This window comes from Suricata suricatta, chromosome 3, assembly GCF_006229205.1.
Source record: "Suricata suricatta isolate VVHF042 chromosome 3, meerkat_22Aug2017_6uvM2_HiC, whole genome shotgun sequence".
NCBI classification, from domain to species: domain Eukaryota; kingdom Metazoa; phylum Chordata; class Mammalia; order Carnivora; family Herpestidae; genus Suricata; species Suricata suricatta.
Window position 1 is genome coordinate 114,462,434 of NC_043702.1, and position 23,498 is coordinate 114,485,931.

The following is a 23,498-nucleotide window of genomic DNA, read 5'->3' on the forward strand; positions in this document are numbered from 1 at the left end:
AGTTACCAAAGTGACTTCAACGGGCTCATAAACTTCCTGAAAATTTAACAATTGGCTCTCTGGAGCCAGTATGAATGGCTTCCTTGCACCATTGGATACCTCGTTTATTGAAAATAAAAACAATAAAAGGGTGCCTGGGTGGCTCAGTTGGTTGGGCCTTTGACTGTTGATTTGGCCTCAGGTCATAATCCCAGGGTTGTGGGATTGAGCCCTGCATCAGGCTCTGCATTGGGCATGTGGCCTGTTCAAGATTCTCTCTCTCTCTCTCTCTCTCTCTCCTCTCTCTCTCTCTCCTCTCTCTCTCTCTCCCTCTGCCCTTCCCCTGCTCAAATGCATGCACATGTGCACACACTCTTCTTCCTGCTTTCAAAGAAAAAATAAAATGAAATAAAAATATTAAAAAAATAAAGCATATATTTCCAAGTATTTGAATAGAGAACTTTTAATTAACAGATTTTGAGTTAGAAAAAAGGAGAGGGGCGCCTGGGTGGATTGGTCGGTTAACTGTCCGGCTTCAGCTCAGGTCATGATCTCACAGTTCGTGGGTTCGAGCCCTGCATCGGGCTTTGTGCTGACAGTTAGCTCAGAGCCTAGAGCCTGGAGCCTGCTTCAGATTCTGTGTGTCTCTCTCTCTGACCCTCCCCTGCTCGCACTGTCTCTGTCTCTCAAAAATAAATTAAAAAAAAATTAAAAATAAGGAGAAAATGATATGTAAAAGGAAAAGGTAGAAATAGCTAGAAAAAAGGACTTCATATCTACTGCTTTCCTAAAACATCATCCCAGACTAAGTTCTTCCCAGAGTCATTCTAGCAGGATGGACAGATATTGGTTGAGGGAATGGGTTCTGGGAGGTGGGCCTGGGTTGTACTGAGGCCATGGTGTATTCTAGAATGTGGTAGCACTGGGGGGAGTTCTGACTCCTATCAGCTCCGTTTCTGCCTTCTGTTTATATTTAGAGGAGTGGCGTTATCTGCTCGAGACCAGCAAATAGTTCTGGCAATTATTTGCTCCCCATTACCTCTTCTCTTCACATTTAGTGATAGCTTCGTACTAGATCCTAACACTGGGTGGGGCCCATGTCTGCTTTCTGCCTCCGGAGCCCAGATTCCTGGAGCCCAAGAACCACCTTTGTATTGTGTTAGGTCTCTCTGACTTGCTGTGTCAAAGATAAACAAAGCTCCGCAATCAGTAGAGCATGAGACTCTTGATCTCTGGGTCTTGAGTTCAAGCCCCTTGTTGGGTGTAGAGGTTACTTAGAAAGAAAGAAAGGAAGAAGGGAAGAAATAAAGGAAAGAAAGAAAAGAAAACAAAGCCAGACGCTAAAGTGGTAAGGACAGATTTTAATCATTAACACATTATCGCACTGGGGAGAGTTCAGTGGTGACCTGAACTCAATGGAGGTGACGTAGATATTTTAAAGAGAAAATAAGGAAATAGGGAGCGGGTGAACGGGGGCTTCGTGGAGTCAGGGAAATGAAAAAAGACAAAAAGTGGGAAGAAGGGATTGGTCTATGTGAAACTCATCAGGGGTTGCTAGTTCGTGTTACTACCCTCCTGCAGAGTCTGGGAGACAGGGTGGGTTGGAACAAGCAGTAAATTCCTTGGTCAGCCTTGAGTTTTCTCAGGCAGGCACTTTAAGGGAGCCCAGTGTCATCCTAGGAATGCAATCTTGAGCTCTTAAAAGTTATGGCTGGTGTTTGTTCAATCTTTTTTTTTAATGTTTTACTTTTGAGAGAGAGAGTGTGTGTGTGTGAGCAGGGGAGGGTCAGAGAGAGAGAGAGACACACACACACACACACAGAATCTGAAGCAGGCTCCACGCTCTGAGAGAGCTGTCAGCACAGAGCCCGATGCGGGGCTCGAACCCATGAACCGTGAGATCATGACCTGAGCGGAAGTTGGATGCTTAACTGACTAAGCCACTCAAGCACCCCTAAACTTGTTGTTTTCACTTACAATGTTTCTTGGATGATTTCCATCCGATACATATACCTCCTTCATCTTAACTTGATGAATATTTCAACAAACATTCTTGCATAAATGTGCAAACTTGTGCATATCTGTAAGATTATTTTGTTGTTGATTTTCTTCTGCATTAGAATGCAAATGTTAGTATGATGGGCAGTGGCTTTGGATTGCTTATTTCAGTATCCCAGGTATCTTATTCCTAGAGCCTAGCACATAGTAAGTGCTCAATAAATACTTGACCACCTACCACTGTACACCCATCAGATGGTCAAAAATTAGGAGTTGGATAATATCAAGTGCTGACAAGGATGTGAAGCAACTGAATCCTCATATCCTGCTGAGAGTGTAAATTAGTATTTTGCTTAGGAAAGCAAATTGATAATATCTCCTATGTGTGTATTCTAGGATGAACCGTTTTCCTTCCTAGGTATATATTAAGCTGTCCTCTTGTATAAAATTATCCAAGAGCATCGTAACATTGTATTACTCTCCCTCCACATACCCATACCAAATGTTGTTTTTTGTTCTGAATCATTTGAGAATAAGCTGAGTACATCACAATTACATAAGAAAGCTGCAGGGGTGCCTTGGTGGCTCAGTTGGTTAAGTGTCCATATTTTGACTTTGGCTCAGGTCATGATCTCATGACTCATGAGTTTGAGCCCCACATCAGGCTTGACACTGACAGTGCAGAGCCTGCTTGGGATTCTATCTCTCCACCTCTCTGCCCCTCCTGCTTTCTCTCTCAAAATAAATAATACTTTAAAAAATGAGAAAGTGGCAGAAGGATTAGCATTTATAATAAATAAAAATGGATTAAACAATACCGTGATGTTTAGAAATGCATAGATATATAACAGAAATAGAAAAATGGGAACCAGAATGATAACGCCCATTGAAGCTAGTGGGTAGCTACATTGAGCATAAGAAGAGAATGTGCTTCGGGATGGTGCCCAAATCCACTACCTGGAATTATTTTACATTGTGTCATGGATACATATTTGTTATTGGCTCTACTTTTTTTTTCATATGACTGACATATTTCATAATTTTAAGAAGCATTATTCTATTTTTATTTTAATGAGAGTTAAAACAAATCAAGGCCACATGTTAAATCTAATCAAGTGACTTCTTGGTGTCTTTTTTAAAATACCACTTTACTTCAAAATCTGGCCCTGGTTTCTGCACCTGGTGAATATGACACATCCAATACACGTTTACTGGATGAACAAATGAATACCTGTCTCTTGGTCTTTCTACATCTAAGCCCTGCTAATTTGAGTCAAGGCCAAGTTCCTCTTGAACACACCCTCTTCAGGGGTCCCTACCATAGGGTTGGGCATCACCAATAGGCTGTAACCAAAGACAAGAGTCTTTTCTTATTTCTTCTGCCTCTGAGATTGTTTCCTTCCTCATTTACCACGTGTTCTGCAATTAAACTATTGCTCTTCCTCGGTGCCTGGGTGGCTATCGGTTGGTCGTCGAACTTTGGCTCCAGTCATGATCTTGTAGTCCGTGAGTTTGAGCTTTGCATCTGGTTTTCTGCTGTCAGCTCGGAGCCAGCTTCTGATCCCTTGTCTCTGTCCTCTCTCTCTCAAAAATAAACATTAAAAAATTTTTATGAAAATAACCTAATTATCTTCCAATTAAGGAGGACATTGTCTTATTAATCACTGTTGTCTATTTGAAGGTTCACCATAATGGGTTCACTGGAAATGCATGAACAGCATTAAATGAAAAAATATATTTCCATGTGTCCAATACAAAGGCGTACAAATGGTTTTTAAGCTATTTTTTATTTTTGAATAGTTTTAGATTCACAGAAAAGGTGAAAAGATTCCTCTTTACCCCTTTTACACTGGTTTTCCCCATTGTTAACGTCATATACTACTTTGGTACATTTGTCACAACTGAGATATATCAGTACATTGTTATTAATGAAATGCCCCACTTTATATTCGGATTTCACTAGCTTTTCTCTGATGTCCTTTTTCTGTCTCAGGGTCCCATCCAGGATACCACATAATATTTTGTCATCATCTCTAGGCTCCTTTAGTGTTTGATGTTTTTGGTCCTTATTTTTGATGGTGTTTGGAAGCTTTTGGAGAATGTGTGTAGAATATTCCTCATGCTTAGACTGAGGTTATAGGCTTTGGGGAGAAAGCTCACAGAGATGAAGAATCATTCTTATCATATCAAAACTGTGCTATGAGTATGACTTATAATTTGGCTGAGGTAGTGTTGACCAGGTTTTTCCATTGTAGACCTATCCCTTCACCCCTCATCCCATAGTCTATTCTTTGGAAGGAAGTATGAAAATTAATAAAAGGAAACCTCATTTAGAATGGAGTGGGGAGGCCCCGCAGGGGGAGCTCTGGCTTCCCTACACTCTTGTCAACCCAACAGGGACAGAAGGACCTTGAAGGTGGATGCTATTCCAGAAGAAGGAAGAAAGGGTTCCTCTCCCAAGCCCCTGCCCCCAGCCAATGACAGACTCTCAAAGCTCAGCCAATGAGAAGCTACCACACTCAGAGCTCCCGGTTTATTCCAATGCACTTTTTCTTCATAAAATCCTTCCCAATCTCCCCTTTTCTTTTATAAATAAGGGTCCCCTTCCTTTGTTCTGGGGACTTGCATATGCTTTTGTCATAGCTCGTTTATCCAGTATGGCAATTTTCTGCTATCCCTGAATAAACCCATTTTTTGCTGATGAAATAGCTGGCGGGATTACCTTAAGGTTAACACAAGTCATTGAGCTTTTCTGCTGGAAGGGGTAGTAACGACACAATTATTTGGAATTCCGTACTGGGAGAGTTGTTTCTTCTCCGTCATTTATTTATACTAACATGTTTCTAGACATATGCGAATAACAGCTCAAGAAACTTATTTCTTTTGCATTTTGAGGCTCTCTACCCTCCCAGCTCAAAGGCAGGTTAACGCCAGGAGTTATTTCCCCAGGGAGCCTCTAGGGACAATTAACAACTGTGTCACGACCATGATTGGGGTGTCCAGGGGAGACGGACACCAGGGAGACGGAGTCAGGGGCATGTGGCACAGGGCACTGCGGAGGGGGGCTCCGGGGAGCTTAGGGACTCCCTTTGGCCCCAGAACCCGTTCACCTTCCACCTGCCTTGGCTTCGCGAACACCCCTTGGCCGACGTGCTTGCAAAACAGCTCTTGGAGCGTGCAGTCCGTCCAGGTATCAGAAATTTCCTCCATCTCTTGCCTTGCGCAACGCCCTGGTGCAACAAGAATAATGGCTGGAGGCTGCAGCCAGCCTCAGCGCCCGGGAGGTGAGACAACGCCAGCTACAAGCGCGGAGGAGGACCGGCGGTTGTCCGCAAGACCAGGGATCGGAACGTGGAGGGGCGTGGAGGGGCGTGGAAGGGCGTGGCCACGGGCGCAGCGGCTGTGCCCGGTCCGGAGGGCGGAGCGGCGGGGGCGTGGCCGTGGGCGTGACTCTAGGCCCGGCGCCGCGCGAGGGGCTTCGGGAGCGGGGCGTGCAGGTGGCTGCAGCGGTGGCGAAGTCCACTTCAGTGGCGGTTGCTGTGCTCGGTACTGGGATCGCCGCTTGCGGCGCAGGCGCGGTGAACTCCGACCGCCCTGGGCCTCGGCTCCCTGTGGGTTAGTCATGGCGACCAAGCAGAGGCCCTACCACCTGGTGGTGTTGGGCGCCTCGGGCTTCACCGGCCAGTTCGTGGCCGAGGAGGTGGCCCGGGAGCAGGTGGCTACGGGGCAGAGCCCTCGCCTGCCCTGGGCCGTGGCCGGCCGCTCCGGGGAGAAGCTGAAGCGAGTGCTGGAAAGGGCTGCCCTGAAGCTAGGTAAAGGGGCGGGGCGGGGCGGGTTCTGGGGCCGAGGGGTTGGGGTCGCCCGCCGCCGGTGTTGGTCCTGCAGGGGGGCGCCCTTGGGGCTCCCCGGGCACGGCCGCACGGCCGGAGGAGGCGATGCTGGGGGCTCATGCCACGGCTTTGTCCCATTCCCTCGACGAAATACAAAACTAAATACGTTTCTCCTCCGTGGAATTCCTCCTCTAGTGTGGCGAATCCCCCTGGCCGCGTAGACGGGGACGCCAGCTCCTCCTCTCCGCGCCCCGCGTCCCTCTGAGCAGGGCCACCCGGCGGGGCTGCCGGTCTCCCCGGCTTTGTTCGGATGGAAAAGTGGGGCGTTGCTTCCTTCGGGGTGCTCTGTCCTCTCCCTTCGCCTTGTATTTTTGGAAGCGGGCGGGAAACCCTAACAGTTTTTTGGTAACAATGTTGTGCTTTCATTTCTTAGTTTCTTTTTTTGCTTGTGAGGACCGTTCAGCGGGCTCACTCTTTCTTGCGCCCTCCCCCCTTGCAACCCCTACCCCCCAGTTCGTATTTCTGGTTTAGGCGTTTACTCATTTAGCATTCATTCAACATATTTTTAGTGCTTGGTCTTTTCTATCCAGGTCCCGTTCTAAGGGCTGGGGATACAGATGTGACAGACCGTGCACACACACGGACCCTACCCTCGCTATCGGGGGAGGAATCTAATTTCGGGCTCAGTTGCCTTTTGCACCCTAGTCTCCCCTCATACAGACCCATAGCGCCTGTTAGAGGTCGGGGTCTGCTGCGTTCTTGGGTTTAATCTTCATCCCACGCGTCCTTCTCATTCCACCCTGAGCCTGCTTGTGGTGGGAGGTGTGGGCTATTTTGTTTGTGATTATGTGCAGAAGATAACCACTAGGCTCGACTCCCCTACAGCTCTTTCTGCTGCCAGCCACTACCAGTCTAGGAGTCCTGACGCAAGAGCTTGTTGGTGTTCTTTGTTTGTTTTACTTTTCCAAAAGAAAGAACTTCACTATTAAAATGCATTCTTCCATTTCTTTTTCCTGCTCAACTAGACTATACAGGTGATTAACTACCTTTGGTAATGTCTAGATTGAATTATTATAGGGGCTGCACCTTGGCCCTCTAGAACCTGCATTATTTTATTGATTATGTTAGTTCTAGGTATTTACTTGTAAGCCTATCATGAGTATTTAAAAAAAAAACTTTTTAAAGTTTTTTTATTTTTGAGAGAGAGAGAGAGAGAGAGAGAGAGAGAGCGAGAGAGACAGTACGAGAGGGGAAGGGGCAAAGAGAGAGGGAGACATTAAATCTGGAGCAGGGTCCAGGCTCCGAGCTGTCAGCACAGAGCTTGTTGGTGGGCTGGAACCTACGAACCCACGAACCTTGAGATCACTACCTGAGCCAAAGTTGGACATTTAACCCACTGAGTCCCCCATGTGCCCCGTATCATGAATGTTCTTACCTAGGCTTTGCTTTCTACCCCAGACTCCTCTTCTTGTTTGCATTACGATGATCTTAACAACCCCTTTTTACCCCCATATTTTGTCATACGTAATTGGTTAATAGTTGATGAGAAACTTTTATAATGGAATTCTTGGCGGAGAGGAAATCAGAGGACTGTGATCTACTCAGTGTCACTTTACACATGGTTATCATTTACACGTCCTTAAGTTAGTTTTTGTTTTTAAGGTTAGCACTGTTTTTCTAGCAATTCTTAATGTATTAACTCCATTTTCCTCATAGCTTTTTCTTTTTTATATCACCTGGTTTTAAAATTTTTTTATCTTGTCAGTGCATTTACTGAACTTACCATCAGGGATTACTATAAAAAGAGGATCTAATACTGTATCCAATTTGTGAAAATAATTTATTTTTATTTTAGGAAGACCAACACTGTCATCTGAAGTTGGAATAATAATTTGTGATGTCACTAATCCAGCCTCACTTGATGAAATGGCTAAACAGTCGTCTGTTGTCCTCAATTGTGTAGGACCAGTAAGTAATCAGCCCTTTTTTGTATCGGAACAAACAGTCTATTCATTTCTAGCAGAATCTGGTATTTTATCTTCTAGAGGAACATAAGGACAGGGTAGAGAAGAATTGGTTCAAGGCCTTAACCCCATATGGGGAAGTTTTCACTTCTAGTGAGGAACAAATGGATCTGACCATGGTGTCCTCAGAGAGACTCCAGTCCCTCTGTGACCACATACCCGAGGATCGTGTGCTGCTGGGGTTACTGGGTACAACTATAATTGCCAACTCTTTTTTCTTACTGTATGCTTCTTTTTTTTTTTTTCTTTTTTGGTATGTTTATTTATTTATTTGGAGGGAGAGAGTATGCACTTAAGTAGGGGAGGGGCAGGGAGAGAGAGAATCCCAAGCAGGCCATGCACTGTCAGCCCAGAGCCTGACTCTAGGCTTGATCCCACGAACTGTGAGATCATGACCTGACCTGTAATCAGGCTTCACCAACTGAGCCACCCAGGTGCCCCTCTTACTGTCTGCTTCTTACATAAAAAAAAGTTTGAGCATGTACCCTGGTATGTTCTTTATTTACTTTTAAATGATATTCCTGTATTACTGTGCCAATATATATGTTAAAGACATATACAAAAATAGACTAGAAAAGGATTCATTTATTCAGTAAGCATTGAATATTTATTACATGCAAATTGCTCTGGTGAAGGTCCCTGGGACATAACGGTGAACCAAAGTGAAAATCCCTCATGGAGCTATGGCCTTGTGGGGGAGACAGAAAAGTAGAGTTCTCACAGTAGGTAATGATAAGTGCTTTGAAGAAAAGTGAGACAGGGTAAGGAGATAAACAGATAGTCAGATGAATGGTCAGGGAAGATCTCTGTGAGGAACTGACATTTGTGTAGAGACCTGGATGAAGTGAGGGGAGTAAGCTACGGGAACATTTGAGAAGAATGTTCCAGAGAAAAGCAGGTACAAAGGTCCTGAGGTGAGCGTGTGGTTAGCAAGACTGAGGAATGTGAGAGAGGGCATTGGGGCCCCAAGCTGGGCCGAGGTGGGAAGGTAGGTTGGAGAGGAACCCACGAATTAGGTCAGAGGGTCTGAGTAAGGTCAAGGTTTGAATTTTCTTCTAAGTGTGGCAGAGTCTCTGAGTGGTTGAAAGCAATAGCAGCTCCTGAGAGGAAGAAGAGGTGATAGGGGGCCAACGGCTGTGGGGGGGGGGGGAGGGGGTAGCAAGCCAAGCACAGCATGTAGTGAGAAGTGGGTGGGATCTGAGTGTACTCTTGCTACTATTCTGGACATGAAGGGGACACCTTTGTCCTGTGCAGCAGGGGGAGTGCTGGGGACATTTATGGACCTGAAGAAGCCATCACATTGGCAATACCTTTGAAAACTAAGCATCTAGAAGGCTGATGATAATGTTTTCAGTGAAAGCAGGAAGGTTTTTTGATTATCAGGTCCAACTGTAGTGAAGTTGTGTATTTAGATTACTCTCACTCCTGACTAGGTTGGATTCTGTGCTCTGTGACTCCCATCAGTCTCTTAGACACGGCCTTGGCCAACCTCCTTGCCCTTCCCTGCCCAGAATTCTGGAAAAATCCAAACCTGGTTATTCCAGCTTCACCGGCTCGACCTGAACATGAACCCGTGTTATCCAGTAACCCAGTAACTCCGAGTATCTGGAGACACCCGTGCTGACGGTCCTACTGTAAATATATGGTCACAGACCTCACGTGGGGCCTCAGCGCTGTAGAAATCCTGCCCCAGACCCCCAGACTGTCCTCTCTCCTCTCTGAGGCAGCAGTTTTACAGCTTCTCGCCTTTTAAGCTTCCCATCCCTCTTTTCCTCACTCTGATCTCAGATGATTTCCTTTCCTTTCCTTCACCATGACAGTAGAAGCCATCCAAAGAGAATTTCTTCACCTGCCTACCCGCACTTTCTGACTCTGCCTTACCTGCTGTCACAAGGAAACCCTCCCCCAGCCCTCACGGGTGCAGGATTTGGGGGCCTCATGTTTACTGTCCCACACGTTTCTGTGTGTTTTTAAAAAATTTTTTAAGTTTATTTATTTTGAGAGTGACAGAGACAGTCTGAGTAGGAGAGGGGCAGAGAGAGGGAGAGAGAGGGAATCCCAAGCAGGCTTTTCACTGCCAGCACAGGGCCCAATGTGGGGCTTGAACCCACAAAACTGCAAGATCATGACACAGCTAAACCCGAGAGTCAGACGCTTAACTGACTGAGATACCCAGGCGCCCCCTGCGTGTTCATTATCGTATTTTCCCTCTTGACTGCACTCTTTCTGTCCACACATAAATAGGTGATGACATCTCTTATCTTAAAAAGAACCACCCTTAATTCCATGTACCCATCCAATGACTTCATTTTTCTGGGCCCTCTTGTTAGCAGAACTTGAGAGTTTTTTCTCCTTGCTCTGCTTCCTCAGCTCCTACTCTCCCCGGAACCACCCTTGCCAGGCTTCTGTAGGCCTCCCTGCTTCAGTGAGACCTCTCCGCTCTCATCTTGATCCGGTCGTTTGTCCCCACCCCTCACGTCCTCCCTAGTCCCTAGTGGGATCAGAGTCTGGACTTAAGTCAGGTCCAACCTTAAAGCCTGTGCTCTAGACACCCATGCCGGTCAGCCATTTGCACGGTTCTGTGTCCACTGGGTCCCTCCTGACAGCAGGTCAGGACAGGAATGGTGAGTGGAGCCCCAGTGGTCAGAGCCACTACCTACACTTCTAATCCTTATACCTGTGTTACAGAGTAGAGGAGGGACACGGGTTTTGTAAGAAAGATGATGAATTTGATTTTGGTTATGTTGAAACTGATGTATCTGCTCAGTATTCTTTTTTTTCTTTCTGGTGTTTTATTTATTTATTTTGAAAGAGACAGCATGAGCAGGAGAGGGGCAGAGAGAGAGGGAGAGAAAAAGAATTCCAGGCAGTGTACGTGCTGCCCGTGCTGAACCCAATGCAGGGCTTGAACCCACAATCCATGAAATCATGACCTGGGCCGACATCAGGAGTTCGATACTCAACTGACTGAGCCACCCAGGTGCCCCGCTTCCCTGGAGTATTCTTGAATTAAGACAGGAAATACATATCATATAGTAGGATTATTATTATGTTTTTAGATAAGTGAGGCAGTCAAGGTGAAGAGAAAATAGGGGAGGGAAAGAAGCCAAAGTAAAATTAGCTTCATGCATGAATCATGCCCCATGCCCTGTGCTCTTGCTAGTCCTGAACTTGCTATCAGAAACCAAGACCCAGAAGCGTCTGCCAGCAGTTCTGGAGTAGACGTTGAATGTTATCAGGATACCTGTTGTGGATGACATCAGGAGAGTAGGAATTTTCCAGGGAAAGTCGGCAGCCCTGGCATGTGTAAGAATCACAGAAGGCTAGTGGGGTCCATCCCCAGACACTCTGATCTGGGGGGCCTGTGGCATGGGAAGGCGTAACCAGCATGCTGAACAAGTCATGGTTGAGAAACTTTGGGGAAAAATAACCAAAAGAAAGGCCACAAAAAGTCTCTAAATGAGTTTCAAAGCAGATGTGTTTAAATCTTAAGATTACCAAAGATGAAAAAGAGCTTTGGGGGCACCCCGGGGGCTCAGTCAATTGTGCACCTGACTCGATCTCAGCCCATGTCATGATCTCAGGGTGGTGAGTGCAAGCCCCAACTCGGGCTTGACTTCTTTCATTTTAATCTCTATTTCTATTTTATGTATGTTTAATTTTTTTAATGTTTGTTTATATTTGAGAGAGAGAGAGAGAGTGTGTGAGCAGGGGAGCAGCAAAGAAACAGAATCCAAAGCAGGCTGCAGGCTCTGGGCTGTCAGCACAGAGCCCGACGCGGGGCTCGAACTCACAAACTGTTAGATCATGACCTGAGCTGAAGTCGGATGCTTAACCTACTGAGCCACCCAGGGGCCCTATTTTATGTGTGTTTAAACTGTATGTCAGTGGAGCAGCCTGTGTAAATGGTCTGTGAGTAAATTCATGCAGCTTGGAAGTGATGGATTCAAGGTATGAACTTGCATCTGGTCACTTTGAAAGCCTTTGCTTGTCCCATCATACCATGCTGCCTCAGAAGCTTAGTGCTTCGGTAATCATATGTGGTTAATGCCTGAGGAGGGACTGGAACTTTTTTTTTTTAAATTTTTTTTAATGTTTTATTTATTTTTGATACAGAGAGAGACAGAGCATGAGAGGGGGAGGGGCAGAGAGAGAAGGAGACACAGAACCACAGAACTGGAAGCAGGCCCCAGGTTCTGAGCTAGCTGTCAGCACAGAGCCTGACGTGGGGCTTGAACCCACGAATGTGAGATCTGACCTGAGCCGAAGCCGGAGGCTTAACCGACTGAGCCATCCAGGCGCCCCGAGGGACTGGAACTTAAACAGACTCCCGAGTCCAGTAATTCCAGTGTCATTTTCTGTTCTTTTTTTTTTCTTTCTTTCTTTTTTAATGTTTAGAAAGAACCAGAAGAGCATGAGCAGGGGAGACAGGAGAGAGGGAGACAGAATCCGAAGCAGGCTCCAGGCTCCAAGCTGTCTGTTCAGAGTCTGACGCAGGGCTTGAACTCATGGACCACGAGATCATGACCTGAGCTGAAGTCAGACACTTAGCTGACTGAGCAACCCAGGCACCCCATCGTTTGCTGTTCTAAAGAAGGGGGAGGGACTCCTGGGTGGCTCAGTTAAGTGGCTGACTTTGGCTTAGGTCATGATCTCACGGTCTGTGGGTTTGAGCCCCACATAGGGCTCTGTGCTGACAGCTCAGAGCCTGGAGCCTGCTTCAGATTCTCTGTCTCCCTTTCTCTCTGCTCCTCCCCCCTCACACTCTGTCTATCTCTCAAAAATAAATAAACATTAAAAAAAAAAAAGAAGGGGGAAGGGGCTGTGGAGGTGACGCTTGGGGAGTCACGTAGTGAGAATTGCATTTTTTACCTACTTGAGGAGATCAATCCTTACATCTGCCTTGTCTTTTCCTTTAAGGGTTCCTTTACCTGTTTCTGAAAGGCTAGAGTTAAAAAAACAATATCCTTTTGCTTCTAGGAATGAGAAAAGGGAAACATTTGCCATGTGTCTTTTTAATGGGACTGACCCTGAATGTATTAGCTATTATACATTAACACTTTTGTTTTGGGGGTGCCTAAGTGACTCAGTTGGTTAGGCAGCCAACTCTTGATTTCGGCTCAGGTCATGATCTCCTGGTTTGTGAGTTTAAATCCTGCATCAGGCCCTGCACTCACTGTGTGGAGTCTGCTTCGGATCCTCTGTCTCCCCATTTTTAGCCTTCTCCCTCTCTCCCTCCCTCCCTCTCTCTCTCTCTCCCCCTCTCTCTCTCTCTCTTCCAAAAGTAAATAAATCTTAAATTGAAAAAAAAATTAAAAATTTTTTTGCTTTGGTGTCTTGAGCAACCTATAATTTGGGTGATCCAAAATCATATAATGTCAGAATATGTACTCTGTCCAAGGTTAAACCTACCCCCCTAAACCCTCTCCTCTTCCTGTTTTTCTTTATTTTGGCTTATAGTACCAGTTGCCCCCATGGCCATTGGCCCCATGTCCGTCTAATCAGCAGGCCCAGCCATTTCTGCCTCTCTAACGATCTGATGCTTAGTGCATCCTTCCCCGCAACCCCCCACCTTAGCCAAGCCCTTCGGCATCCGGACCAGTCAGGGGTTTTGTTCCCGGTACGGCGCGCAGACTGGTGTGCCTCCTCTATTAACCTCACACCACGGCCCTTCTTCAGATGCCCCAGGAGGGCCTAGTGATCCCGAGAAGAGGAAGCTCTGGTTGGTTAGCGACGTGCTGGTCCTTGTGGATCTGATCCTTAAGTTTCTTCCCAGACCTGCCCCGTCACTGCCCTCTCTAGGCTGTGCTTCATGTGTCCTTTCTCATAACCCCCTTCCTCACACCATTGCACAGACTTTATCTGGATTTTTCTGCCAAATCCTTATACTTCAGAATGCAATGCAAATAAATCACTTGTTCTAGAACACTTCCCATTTTGTTTTCAGGTAGAGGTAGGTACACTTTCCCCTACTTCGTTCATTCCTCCTTTGCGAACTGTCATGGTGCAGTCACATGATTTTGTTTCTCTTTTGGCTACTTTATTAATATTTGATTCTTTGTTTAAATGATTTTAATGTTATTAACCTTTATTTATTTTGAAGCAGGAAGAGAGAGAAAAGGTGAGTGAGCATGCAGGGGAGGGGCAGAGAGAGAGGGAAAGAGAGAGAATCCTAAGCTCAAACTCACACTCACCAATCGTGAGATCATGACCTGAACTGAAGTCACAGGTCAGACACATAGCTTCCTGAGTCACCCAGGAGCCCCTTAATATTTCAGTCCTGATAATCAAGACTGTACTTGAAGACTCAGTGGCATTTCATTCATTTAAGCTTGCTAAGTAGGAGTTAACCGCTGGTTTTCTTCATCCCTCCTCCAGTATCGATTTTACGGAGAACCTGTAGTGAAAGCGTGTGTTGAAAACGGAACGAGCTGTGTGGACATCTGCGGAGAGCCCCAGGTACGTGGAGTGGGAAAGAAGGGATGGAATTAGCAACCCAACTTCCTGTTAACGTGGACAATGTTTAGTGTAGTTTTGCAGGTCGTTTTAGACGCGATGCCCCCTCCCTACTGTTGACAGATGGTGTTCCATGCTTGAAGGAAAGCCCGATGGGAGGGGCTCTTCCGTTTTCTTGAATTTTTTCTTCCTCACCACTTCATTTATTTCACGTCCCTCGTAGGCAGGCTGTGCTGATTTTTATAGCTATGGCAGGCTGTGAATGGAATTCATGGAAGTGGTGTACTATGTGCAAATTCTTGGAGTCGCACTTTCGTAACTTTCTCGTAATGAACTCCCTTTTTATAAACAGACACCTTTACAGCATTGAAGAAAAGTAAGCACGAAATCCTCTCAACCTCAAAGTGTTAGATATTCACATTTGCTGAGGGCTTACCACACCGGCGCTGTACTAATGGAGCATTTTATGCAATCTGAATTTTTGACATTCCTATACAGTAGGTATCGTCTTTCCTGTTTTGCGGATGAGGAAATCAAAGCTTAGGAGGGTTAAGTCATGCAGCTCAAAGTCATGCAACTACTAAGCATGAACTAGGACTCGAGTTGAGCTTTGCGTGATGGCAGGCCCGCTCGTGAGCGGCGAGCTCTGCCACCTCTGTTAATGGTCCCTCATGGCCCCGTAGTCTCCACTAATCACCATCAGCGGTGTGCCAATATATTGACATGTCTGGAGATACTGGGGAAGCGTAAATTCCCAAAACTGACTGATGAAGATGGAGGGGCGCCCGGCTGGTCCAGTCCCTGCAACATGCTACTCTTGATCTCGGAGTTGTGAGTTCAAGCCCCATGTTGAATGTAGAGTTTACTTAAAAATCTTTTTTTTTTTTTTTAAACAAGAGGTAGAAAACATGAATGAAGCAAAAAATAATTCCTGTCTTTTTTTTTCTTATGTTTATATGTTTTTGAGAGAGAGAGACAGAGACAGAGCATGCGTGGGGGAAGTGCAGAGAGAGGGAGACACAGAATCCAAAGCAGGCTCCAGGCTCTGAGCTGTCAGCAGAGAGCCTGAGGTGGGGCTCAAACCCACAAACTGTGAAATCATAATCTGACCCGAAGTTGGATACTTAACCAACTGAGCCACCCAGGTACCCCCAAAATAATTCCTATCTTATTTAAGAACAGAACTCCCAGAGCAAAGAAAAGATTGAAAAATTTCTAAACTATCTCATAAACTACAATAAAAGTGATATCAAAACTTAATAAAAGATCCAGATCTGGAATATATAAAGAACTCTTATAGGGCAATAATACAAATTCAAGTAACCCAGTTAAACATGGGCAGAGGGATGAGTAGAGCCAAATGTCCTTCCTGTGCAGAAGAATTCCACATAATTTATGTAGCTACCCCACCCTGAGACGGGGAGCATGACCCCCGCCCCCACTAACCTGTGGGCGGCACTGAGGTCCCCCCCCCCGCCCCCGCCTTCCGAAGAGAACGGTATGGGAGGGAGGGAGGAGAAGAGAGAGAATAACTTGGTGAAACCTGACCGCTACCACCTCAGCCAGGTGTTCGGGGTCAACATCAACACTGATAAATCCTGGTGGTAGTCGGTACCCTTGAAAGAGTGTCATGAAGTGGCCCTTTACTCCGGCAGTCTTCCTTCCCAAAACCGTAACCGCAGTCTAGTCTTGAGAAAAATTCCAGTAGGGGGGAAGTCAACAAAATGCCTGATCAGAAGCCCTCAAAACTGTCAGGGTCCTCAGAAACCAGGAGACTGAGAAACTTTTGCAGCCAGGAGGGCACTAAGGAGACATGCCCACTAAATGCAATGCGGAATCCTGGCAGAGGAAACGGAAGGGAATCTGGATAAAGGGTGGACTGTAGCTACTGATAGTGTTACCAATATCGCTTCATTAATTGTAACAGATGTTAATGCCAAAGCTGTAATGACAGGGGAAACTGGGTGCGGGTATGTGGGAACTCCCACTACTCACATTTTCTGCAAATCTGACACTGTTCTAAAAGTCACTGTTGGGGCACCTGGGGGCCTAAGTCGGTTGAGCATCCGACTTCAGCTCAGGTCATGATCTCACAGTTCGTGAGTTCGAGCCCCACGTTGGGCTCTGTGCTGACAGCTCAGAGCCTGGAGCCTGCTTCAGATTCTGTATCTCCCTCTCTCTCTGTCCCTCTCCTGTTCACACTCTCTCAGAAGTAAACAAATGTGAAAAATAAATAAATAAAAGTAACTTAAACACAAGCAGAGGATTTGAACAGACATTATTCTCCTCTTCTGTCTCTCCTTCCCTCCACTATATATATATGCATAGGTACATGTCTATAATCATGTCCATCCGAGGAATAGGTTTGGGTTAAGCTTTCTTGCTTTTTTTTTGTTTTTTTTATATATAAATTTAATTTTTCATAATAGATGTTACTCTGACACTTAAAAGACATTTTGAAAAAATTAATAGTGTCGTTAAGTTAGATCAGCCTGTCTCCTGCACTACTTGGTATATGGTAGGTAAATAGTAAATACTTGATGAATAGATGAAAAACATTTTGGCAGTTAATATTTCACTATAAGCAGTACCAGTTAGCATTTTCAAAATGCAATTGCTTTGTCTTTTAAGGTCTCTCATTTAATACTGATGTAAATGTTTCTGTATAGCTCTGATTCAGGTTTTCGTTCCGTATTTTTTAGTTTCTGGAACTGATGTATTGGAAATATCACGAGAAAGCTGCAGAAAAGGGGGCTTATATCATTGGAAGCAGCGGCTTTGATTCCATTCCGGCAGACCTGGGAGTTATATATACCAAAAACAAGATGAACGGTAATTATCAACCAAGAAACAATAAGTGAATTTACAATAGAAAGGCTTCATGTTCATAAGTGTGGAAGAGAAACAACTATCAGTGGGTAATGGTAAAACACTCGCTTTGTTTTTAATATAGCTATAATTGTTATAAAATATGACTGGCATCTGGAGGGCCCAGTTTCTAAACTATCTCATAAACTACAATAAAAGTGATATCAAAACTTAATAAAAGATCCAGATCTGGAATATATAAAGGACTCTTGGTTAAGTGTCAGCTCAGCTCTTGGTTCCAGGGTCATGGGTTCAGGCCCCATGTTGACTTTTGTGCTAGGCATGAAGCCTACTTAAAAAAAAAATGCTACTGACCCTGTTTTTTGAGATGTGGTTAGTACTGTGCGTGTTTTAGTGAAGGATTATCCATTGTCTCAATGAAGTTATGGTTAGACCTGTACCATTTCTGGAAAAAGAATTTCTGACAGCCATTGTAAGTTTAAACATGCTTGGTTTAGGAATTGACACATTTAAGAATATGATTTATATAGATATTATAATTGAAGTTTTAACATTTGTAATCAACAAAGCTAAGACGTCTTGAACAAATTTTTTGACTTCCATTTCACCCCATTCATAAGAGGAAACAATAATTTAAGAATGGAAAAAATCATGCTCATTGGGCAGCACGTCGTACTAAGATTGGAACAGTACGGAGAAGCGAGCCTGGCCCCGCAGAAGGGTGTCGCGCAGGTACGTGAAGCAGTCCATAGGTTTGAGACAACAGGTGTTGGCGAGGATGTGGAAGAAAAGGAACCCCCTGCACTGTTGGTGGGAATGCAAACTGGTGTGACCACTGTGGGAAACAATGTGGAGTTGCCTCAAAAAGTTAAAAATTGAACTACCCTGCAATCCAGCAATTATACTGCTAGGAATTTACCCAAATAGTACAAGACGCCAACCAGTTCAAAGAGACACCTGCTCCTCTCTGTTTATTGCTGCATGAGTTACAGCAGCCAAGCTGGGGAAGCAGCCCGCGTGTCCACTGATTGATGGATGGATAAAGAAGGTGTCGTGTGCACACACACGCATAGATAGATATGGATGTATGTGTGTGTATACACACGAGCACACACTGGAACATCAGTCAGCCATAAAAAAGAATGAAATCTTGCCATTTGCAGTAACATGGATGGAGCTAGAGAGTATAATGCTAAGTGAAGTAAGTCAGTCAAAGAAAGACAAATACCATATGATTTCACGCGTATGTGGAATTTATGAAACGAAACAAGCAAAGGGGAAACAGATAAACCATGAAACGGACTCTTTTTTTTTTTAATGTTTATTTTTGAGAGAGAGAGAGCATGAGCGTAAGTGGGGGAGGCGCAGAGAGAGAGAGGGAGATATAGAATCCGAAGCAGGCTCCAGGCTCTGAGCTGTCAGCACAGAGCCTGACATGGGGCTCCAACTCATGGACCACGAAATCATGATCTGAGCTGAAGTCAGACGTTTAACCAACTGAGCCACCCAGATGCCCATAACCAGACTCTTAACCATAGAGAAGACTCTGGTGATCCGGGAGACTGATGGGGAATGGGTCAAATAGGTGATGGGGATTAAGGAGTGCACTTGTAATGAGCACTGGGTGATTAACATAAAAACCTAAAAAAAAAAAAAAAGGAAATGAATGGTGGCAATAGATATACAATTAAAAAGATTGGATGGTTACTGAATTTCCAAAGTTGACGAGAAGTACCAACTCTACTCCACTGAGAAAATGAACAAAATTCTTTGTCTTAATAGTTATGCTCTTCTTGAAAGCTTTTTGTTGTAAATAATACCCGTTTAGAATTAAAAACCCTTAATTTTTAAAAAGAGAGAAAAAAAATACGGTGGTAAGACAATGGAAGTTATTAATGTCATGCTTATTTTAAGAGGGTCCATTTAGAACATGACACGAAACAGGTAACACCAGTGTCCATAACCGTTCGAGAGTTTAAACAGATGGAAGGTGTTTCAGTTTGTATTAAAAAGTTAACGTAACTCTGAAACCAAAGCCCCAGAGAGATAGCACTTAAAAATATAGCACCAAAAAAGGCTCGAAAGCAGTCTTACTTGGTGAAATTGGTAGTAAAAAAAAAAAAGGCTAAATAAAATTTTAATAAATATTCAATGGCATAAGACCAAGGTTTATTTGGAAGTTATGTAATCATCACATCAGAATATCAAAGATGAAAAGCTGTGAGACCATCTCAGTAAATCATTTGAAAATCCTTGCCATTTGCCGACTCAAAGTTTTAGGAATTTAGGAATAGATTATTTTATTCACATAATAAATGTCACCAGGCAATAGCCTATATCATATTAAGTGAGGAAACACCAGAACATTCCCAATAAAAAGAAGAACATGGATTGAACATTTTCTTTAAAGCATTCAGTCTTGCGATCATGAACCTGGGTCTCCATTTATTAAAAATATTCTTTTAAATCTGTAAAGTTTAGACATTTTTCTCATGATAGTTTTACATATTTCTTACTAAGGTTGTCTTTAAATATTTAATAGTTTCCATTATTTGGAATAGATTTTTTTTTCTTTTAAGAGAAAAATATTACTTTATGCCTTGTTTAAAAACTTTGCTTTCCTGATCTCACAGTTCGTGGGTTTGAGCCCCATGTCAGGCTCTGTGCTGACAGCTCAGAGCCTGGAGCCTGCTTTGGATTCTGTGTCTCCCTGTCTCTCTGCTCCTCCCCCATTCACGCTCTATCTCTGTCTCTCAAAAATAAATAAACATTAAAAAAATGTCTTTTTAAACTTCGCTTTCAGATACTAAAACCTAAGAGTCAGTGTTTTAACAAGTGCCCCAGCTGATTGGTACAAGTGGTCCGCACTTCATTGCATGCTCCCTTCAGTGGTCCATGTTCTTTCCACACACAGCTTAGATCACAGAGCCGTAAATCCCGACTGTGTTCTTTTAGCAGCCTGCAGAGTCCTCTCTCTGACTTGAACGCAATGATCTGGTGGTCCCCTAAGCGACATTTATATGGTTGTAGTCTCATCACTGTGGATGACGTGGTTATTCATTATCTTTCTATGTCAGCTTCCTAGAGCCCCATAATTTCGTCCTCTCTAGGATTAAAATGAGGAACAGTGTCCTCTTTAGAAATTGCTATTTATGTTTTGTAAGTTTAGAGAGAGCACTTGCACACACAGGAGGAGTAGTAAGAGGGAGGAAGGGAGGGAGAGGGAGAAGGAGAGGGGGAGGGAGAGGGAGAAGGAGAGGGAGAGGGAGAGGGAGAGAGAGAGAGGGAGAGGGAGAGAGAGAGAGAGAGAGAGAATAAATGAATACTAAGCAGGCTCCGCACTGTCAGTGAGAGCCCAATGTGGGGCTCAAACTCACGAACCATGAGATCATGACCTGAGCCCAAATCAAGAGTCAGATACTTAACCAACTAAGCCACCCTTGATATATTTCGTATGACCAGATTTTGAGAATTTGCACATTACGTTTTTCTTTTGTCTTACTGCTCTTGAGAAATTCAGCGATTAATTTTGTAACCACTGTGCCCATCTTATTAGTCCCCATGGTTGTTATGTGGTTGATTTCTCCCTCTTATTCTGGCTTTGGTTTTCTATTATAATGTGTACTTATTTTGACTTCATTTTAACAGCCTTTAAGTATTTTCTAAGCCATCACACAGGCCATTTTGATAGGTTTCCTGTGCATTCGTTTTAAATCACTACAAATAAGCCTTCTTGAAAGCAATCATACAGGAAAAGGGAATTAATCCCATAGATGTACTTTTGAGAACTGTGTCCCAATGGCCTTCTGGAGTGAGTGACTAGATTGTTGCCTTGTTGGAAGACGTGTTTAGTGTTTTTGGTCTGAATTCTAGAAAAGATCTTATTAGTACTAGTGCATAGAGTTTTTTCTAAACGATTCTTTCTGACAACTTACCTGGCTTCCCTTGCTTCCAAAGTCTGTTTCCACTAACACAACACAATTGTTACCACTATCGATTTTCTGACTGTATTGGCTACAGGCTTGGTAAATGTGGTTCTTAAAGGAATAGGAGATCTTACTTGGTTTTACTTTTGCTCTTCTACTCTTTCAGGTACGCTGACGGCTGTGGAAAGTTTCCTGACTGTGCATTCCGGACCTGAGGTTAGTTTCTGTTTGTCAGGTGATTTTTAAAGTTAACATTATAAACATTTTGGAAATGAATTATATTTTTAAAAAATTTGGAAATGATCCATGCCTCCTAAAAATATTTAATTTCATATGTATTTATAATTTTTAGTATATGAAAGTTAGTATGTTTACTTTTAAAAAGTAAATGGTAGATTGCTTGGAATTACTTAGACTTAAAATAGAATTTTGTTAAAAACAATTGCAGAGCCCATTGTATTAGAATGAGACACCAGCATCCCAACACCAAAGTATCTATTGTTCTGGTGCAATAAATGTCATCAGCCAAGACGATTGTCACCTTAGTACAAGTCAGGGCCCTTCTGTTCCCTGCCTCACTTGGGGCAGGTGCTATTGTGGCCGTAAAAAAAATTATGTATGATGCAATTACTGAATTTATAGTTTGTTTGGGAAGCTAAGACAGTTGTATTTCTGGGAGGACCACGCTTTTTGATCACACTTTTGTTGCCAGTAGTGTCTGACCCAATTCTAGGTCTACACCTGAGCCTTCATAAGTACGTTGTCTTTAAAACACATTCATTCAACAAATGCTCTGTAGTTGTGCACATATGTATAGTAGTGCAAGGTAGTGTGCCACACAAATGTGTCCATTCAGACCTGCCCTTAAATAACTCAGCATGGCAGGAGATGGAGACTAAAGGGATGAGGTGAAATACTATTGGATTCTGAGGATGGAGAGTGCTCTAGCTGGGAGGCCAGAGAAAAGAACCGTTATTTATGTTTTTATTTTTTATAATTTTTTAAAATGTTTAAGCTTATTTATTTATTTTGAGAGAGACAGAGACAGCATGAGCAGGGGAGAGGCAGAGAGAGGGAGGGAATCCCAAGCATGTGCCACACTGTCAGCACAGAGCCTGATGCAGGGCTCAAACTCATGAACCGTGAAATCATAACCTGAGCTGAAACTAGGAGTCCGACGCTTACCTGACTGAGCGCCACCCCCGCTCCCCCCCCCCCCGTGTCCCCAGCGATAAGAACTTGCAGAGGCTGCGGCCTGTTTGTGACTCAGAGGTTGGTGCTGTGGCAATGGGACACAGGAGAGGGAATAGTGGGATCAGACATAGCTGTGGGCCGGTGCGAGGCGCGTCAGTGGGAAGACTGGGTGTGATCCTCTGGATCATGGGGTCAGATGAATAAACACAAAGAATTACAGAAACATGCTAAGATTCGTGGGTGAAGAGCATGCCCACTAGGGTCTCAGAATAAAGGAAGGGGATGGTGGGCCTGGGGAACTGGGAAGGCCTCCCAGAGGCCTCGCCGAGTTTAACCTTAAGAGCAAACAGCATGTGGAAGGTCAGAGGCAGGGACCTGAACTAGGCCTCAGGAACTAGGGTGGAGGACATTCTTGAGGCTGTGGGGAGCGTGTGGAAACCCAGCTCAGCCCAGTTTAAGCCAACAGAACAGAATGTGAATCTACTGATTGGCCTAACCAGTGTCTGCAAGTAAATGGTATGGCTGGGTCTCAACCTCAAATGGTATTATCAGAGGCTCCCCCCCATATCCTCTGTTTCTGTCTCTTTCATCTCTTCTGGGTTTGTCTCTGTCCACTCTCAGTGTGTCAGAGAAGGTGCTGGCAGTCCTGGGTACACATTGCCCTTAATGGTCCTCATTTCCTGGGAACAGGGCTGATGTATCACGTGATGGGAAAGATCAGTCAAGTATCGGGCCGTTTGGCTATTCTTGAAACAGTCCGGGTGACTGGTGTCCTGGAGTAGTCAGATTGCCCAGGGCCACCGGTCTCTGGAGGGAGACCCATACAGTAGTCTCATCGGTACAACATGGAGCAAGTTCCAGAGGGGGAGGGACCTGGAGAAGCAGAGGATTGCGGGGAACTGCTGACTGGGAGAGTCGGACAAGAGGCTTCTTTTGAAAGATTAGTGGGAGATGCAATTGGAAAGACAAGGTGGAGGTAATGAGGAGTCTTCCCTTTCTTGGAGGAACAGAAGAGCCCCGAGTGGGTGGGCCTCACTGAGTCAAGTCAGGAGTCCCTCCTTAAGTGTACACATTTTGAACCTGGATTGCCTGGGCTTGAATTCGGGCCCTGCCGCTTACCGGGGATGTGACTGTGGGCAAGCCAGGGGTCCTTCCCTCATCTCTAAAAGGAGGCGATCAGCGTGGCTACTCCATATTGTTGCTCTGAGGATTACATTAGTCAACGAATATAAATCAGAACCATGGTTGGCAGGTGGCAAATT

At 44.6% G+C, this 23,498-nt stretch overlaps 1 protein-coding gene across 2 annotated transcripts in view; it reads left to right on the top strand.

Annotated features, from left to right (window-relative positions):
* Positions 1–5,458: 5,458 nt before the first annotated feature.
* SCCPDH (saccharopine dehydrogenase (putative)) overlaps positions 5,459–23,498 on the top strand; it is a 38,446-nt gene continuing 20,406 nt past the window's right edge. Inside the window, exons 1-5 of one of the 2 annotated variants that reach the window (XM_029933044.1) lie at positions 5,459–5,789; positions 7,663–7,775; positions 14,210–14,290; positions 16,990–17,119; positions 21,209–21,258. In XM_029933044.1, coding sequence (XP_029788904.1) covers positions 5,600–5,789; positions 7,663–7,775; positions 14,210–14,290; positions 16,990–17,119; positions 21,209–21,258 — 564 coding nt within the window. In that variant the 5' untranslated portion in view covers positions 5,459–5,599. The remainder of the gene's footprint in view (positions 5,790–7,662; positions 7,776–14,209; positions 14,291–16,989; positions 17,120–21,208; positions 21,259–23,498) is intronic. The other variant, XM_029933043.1, reaches the window with a different exon arrangement.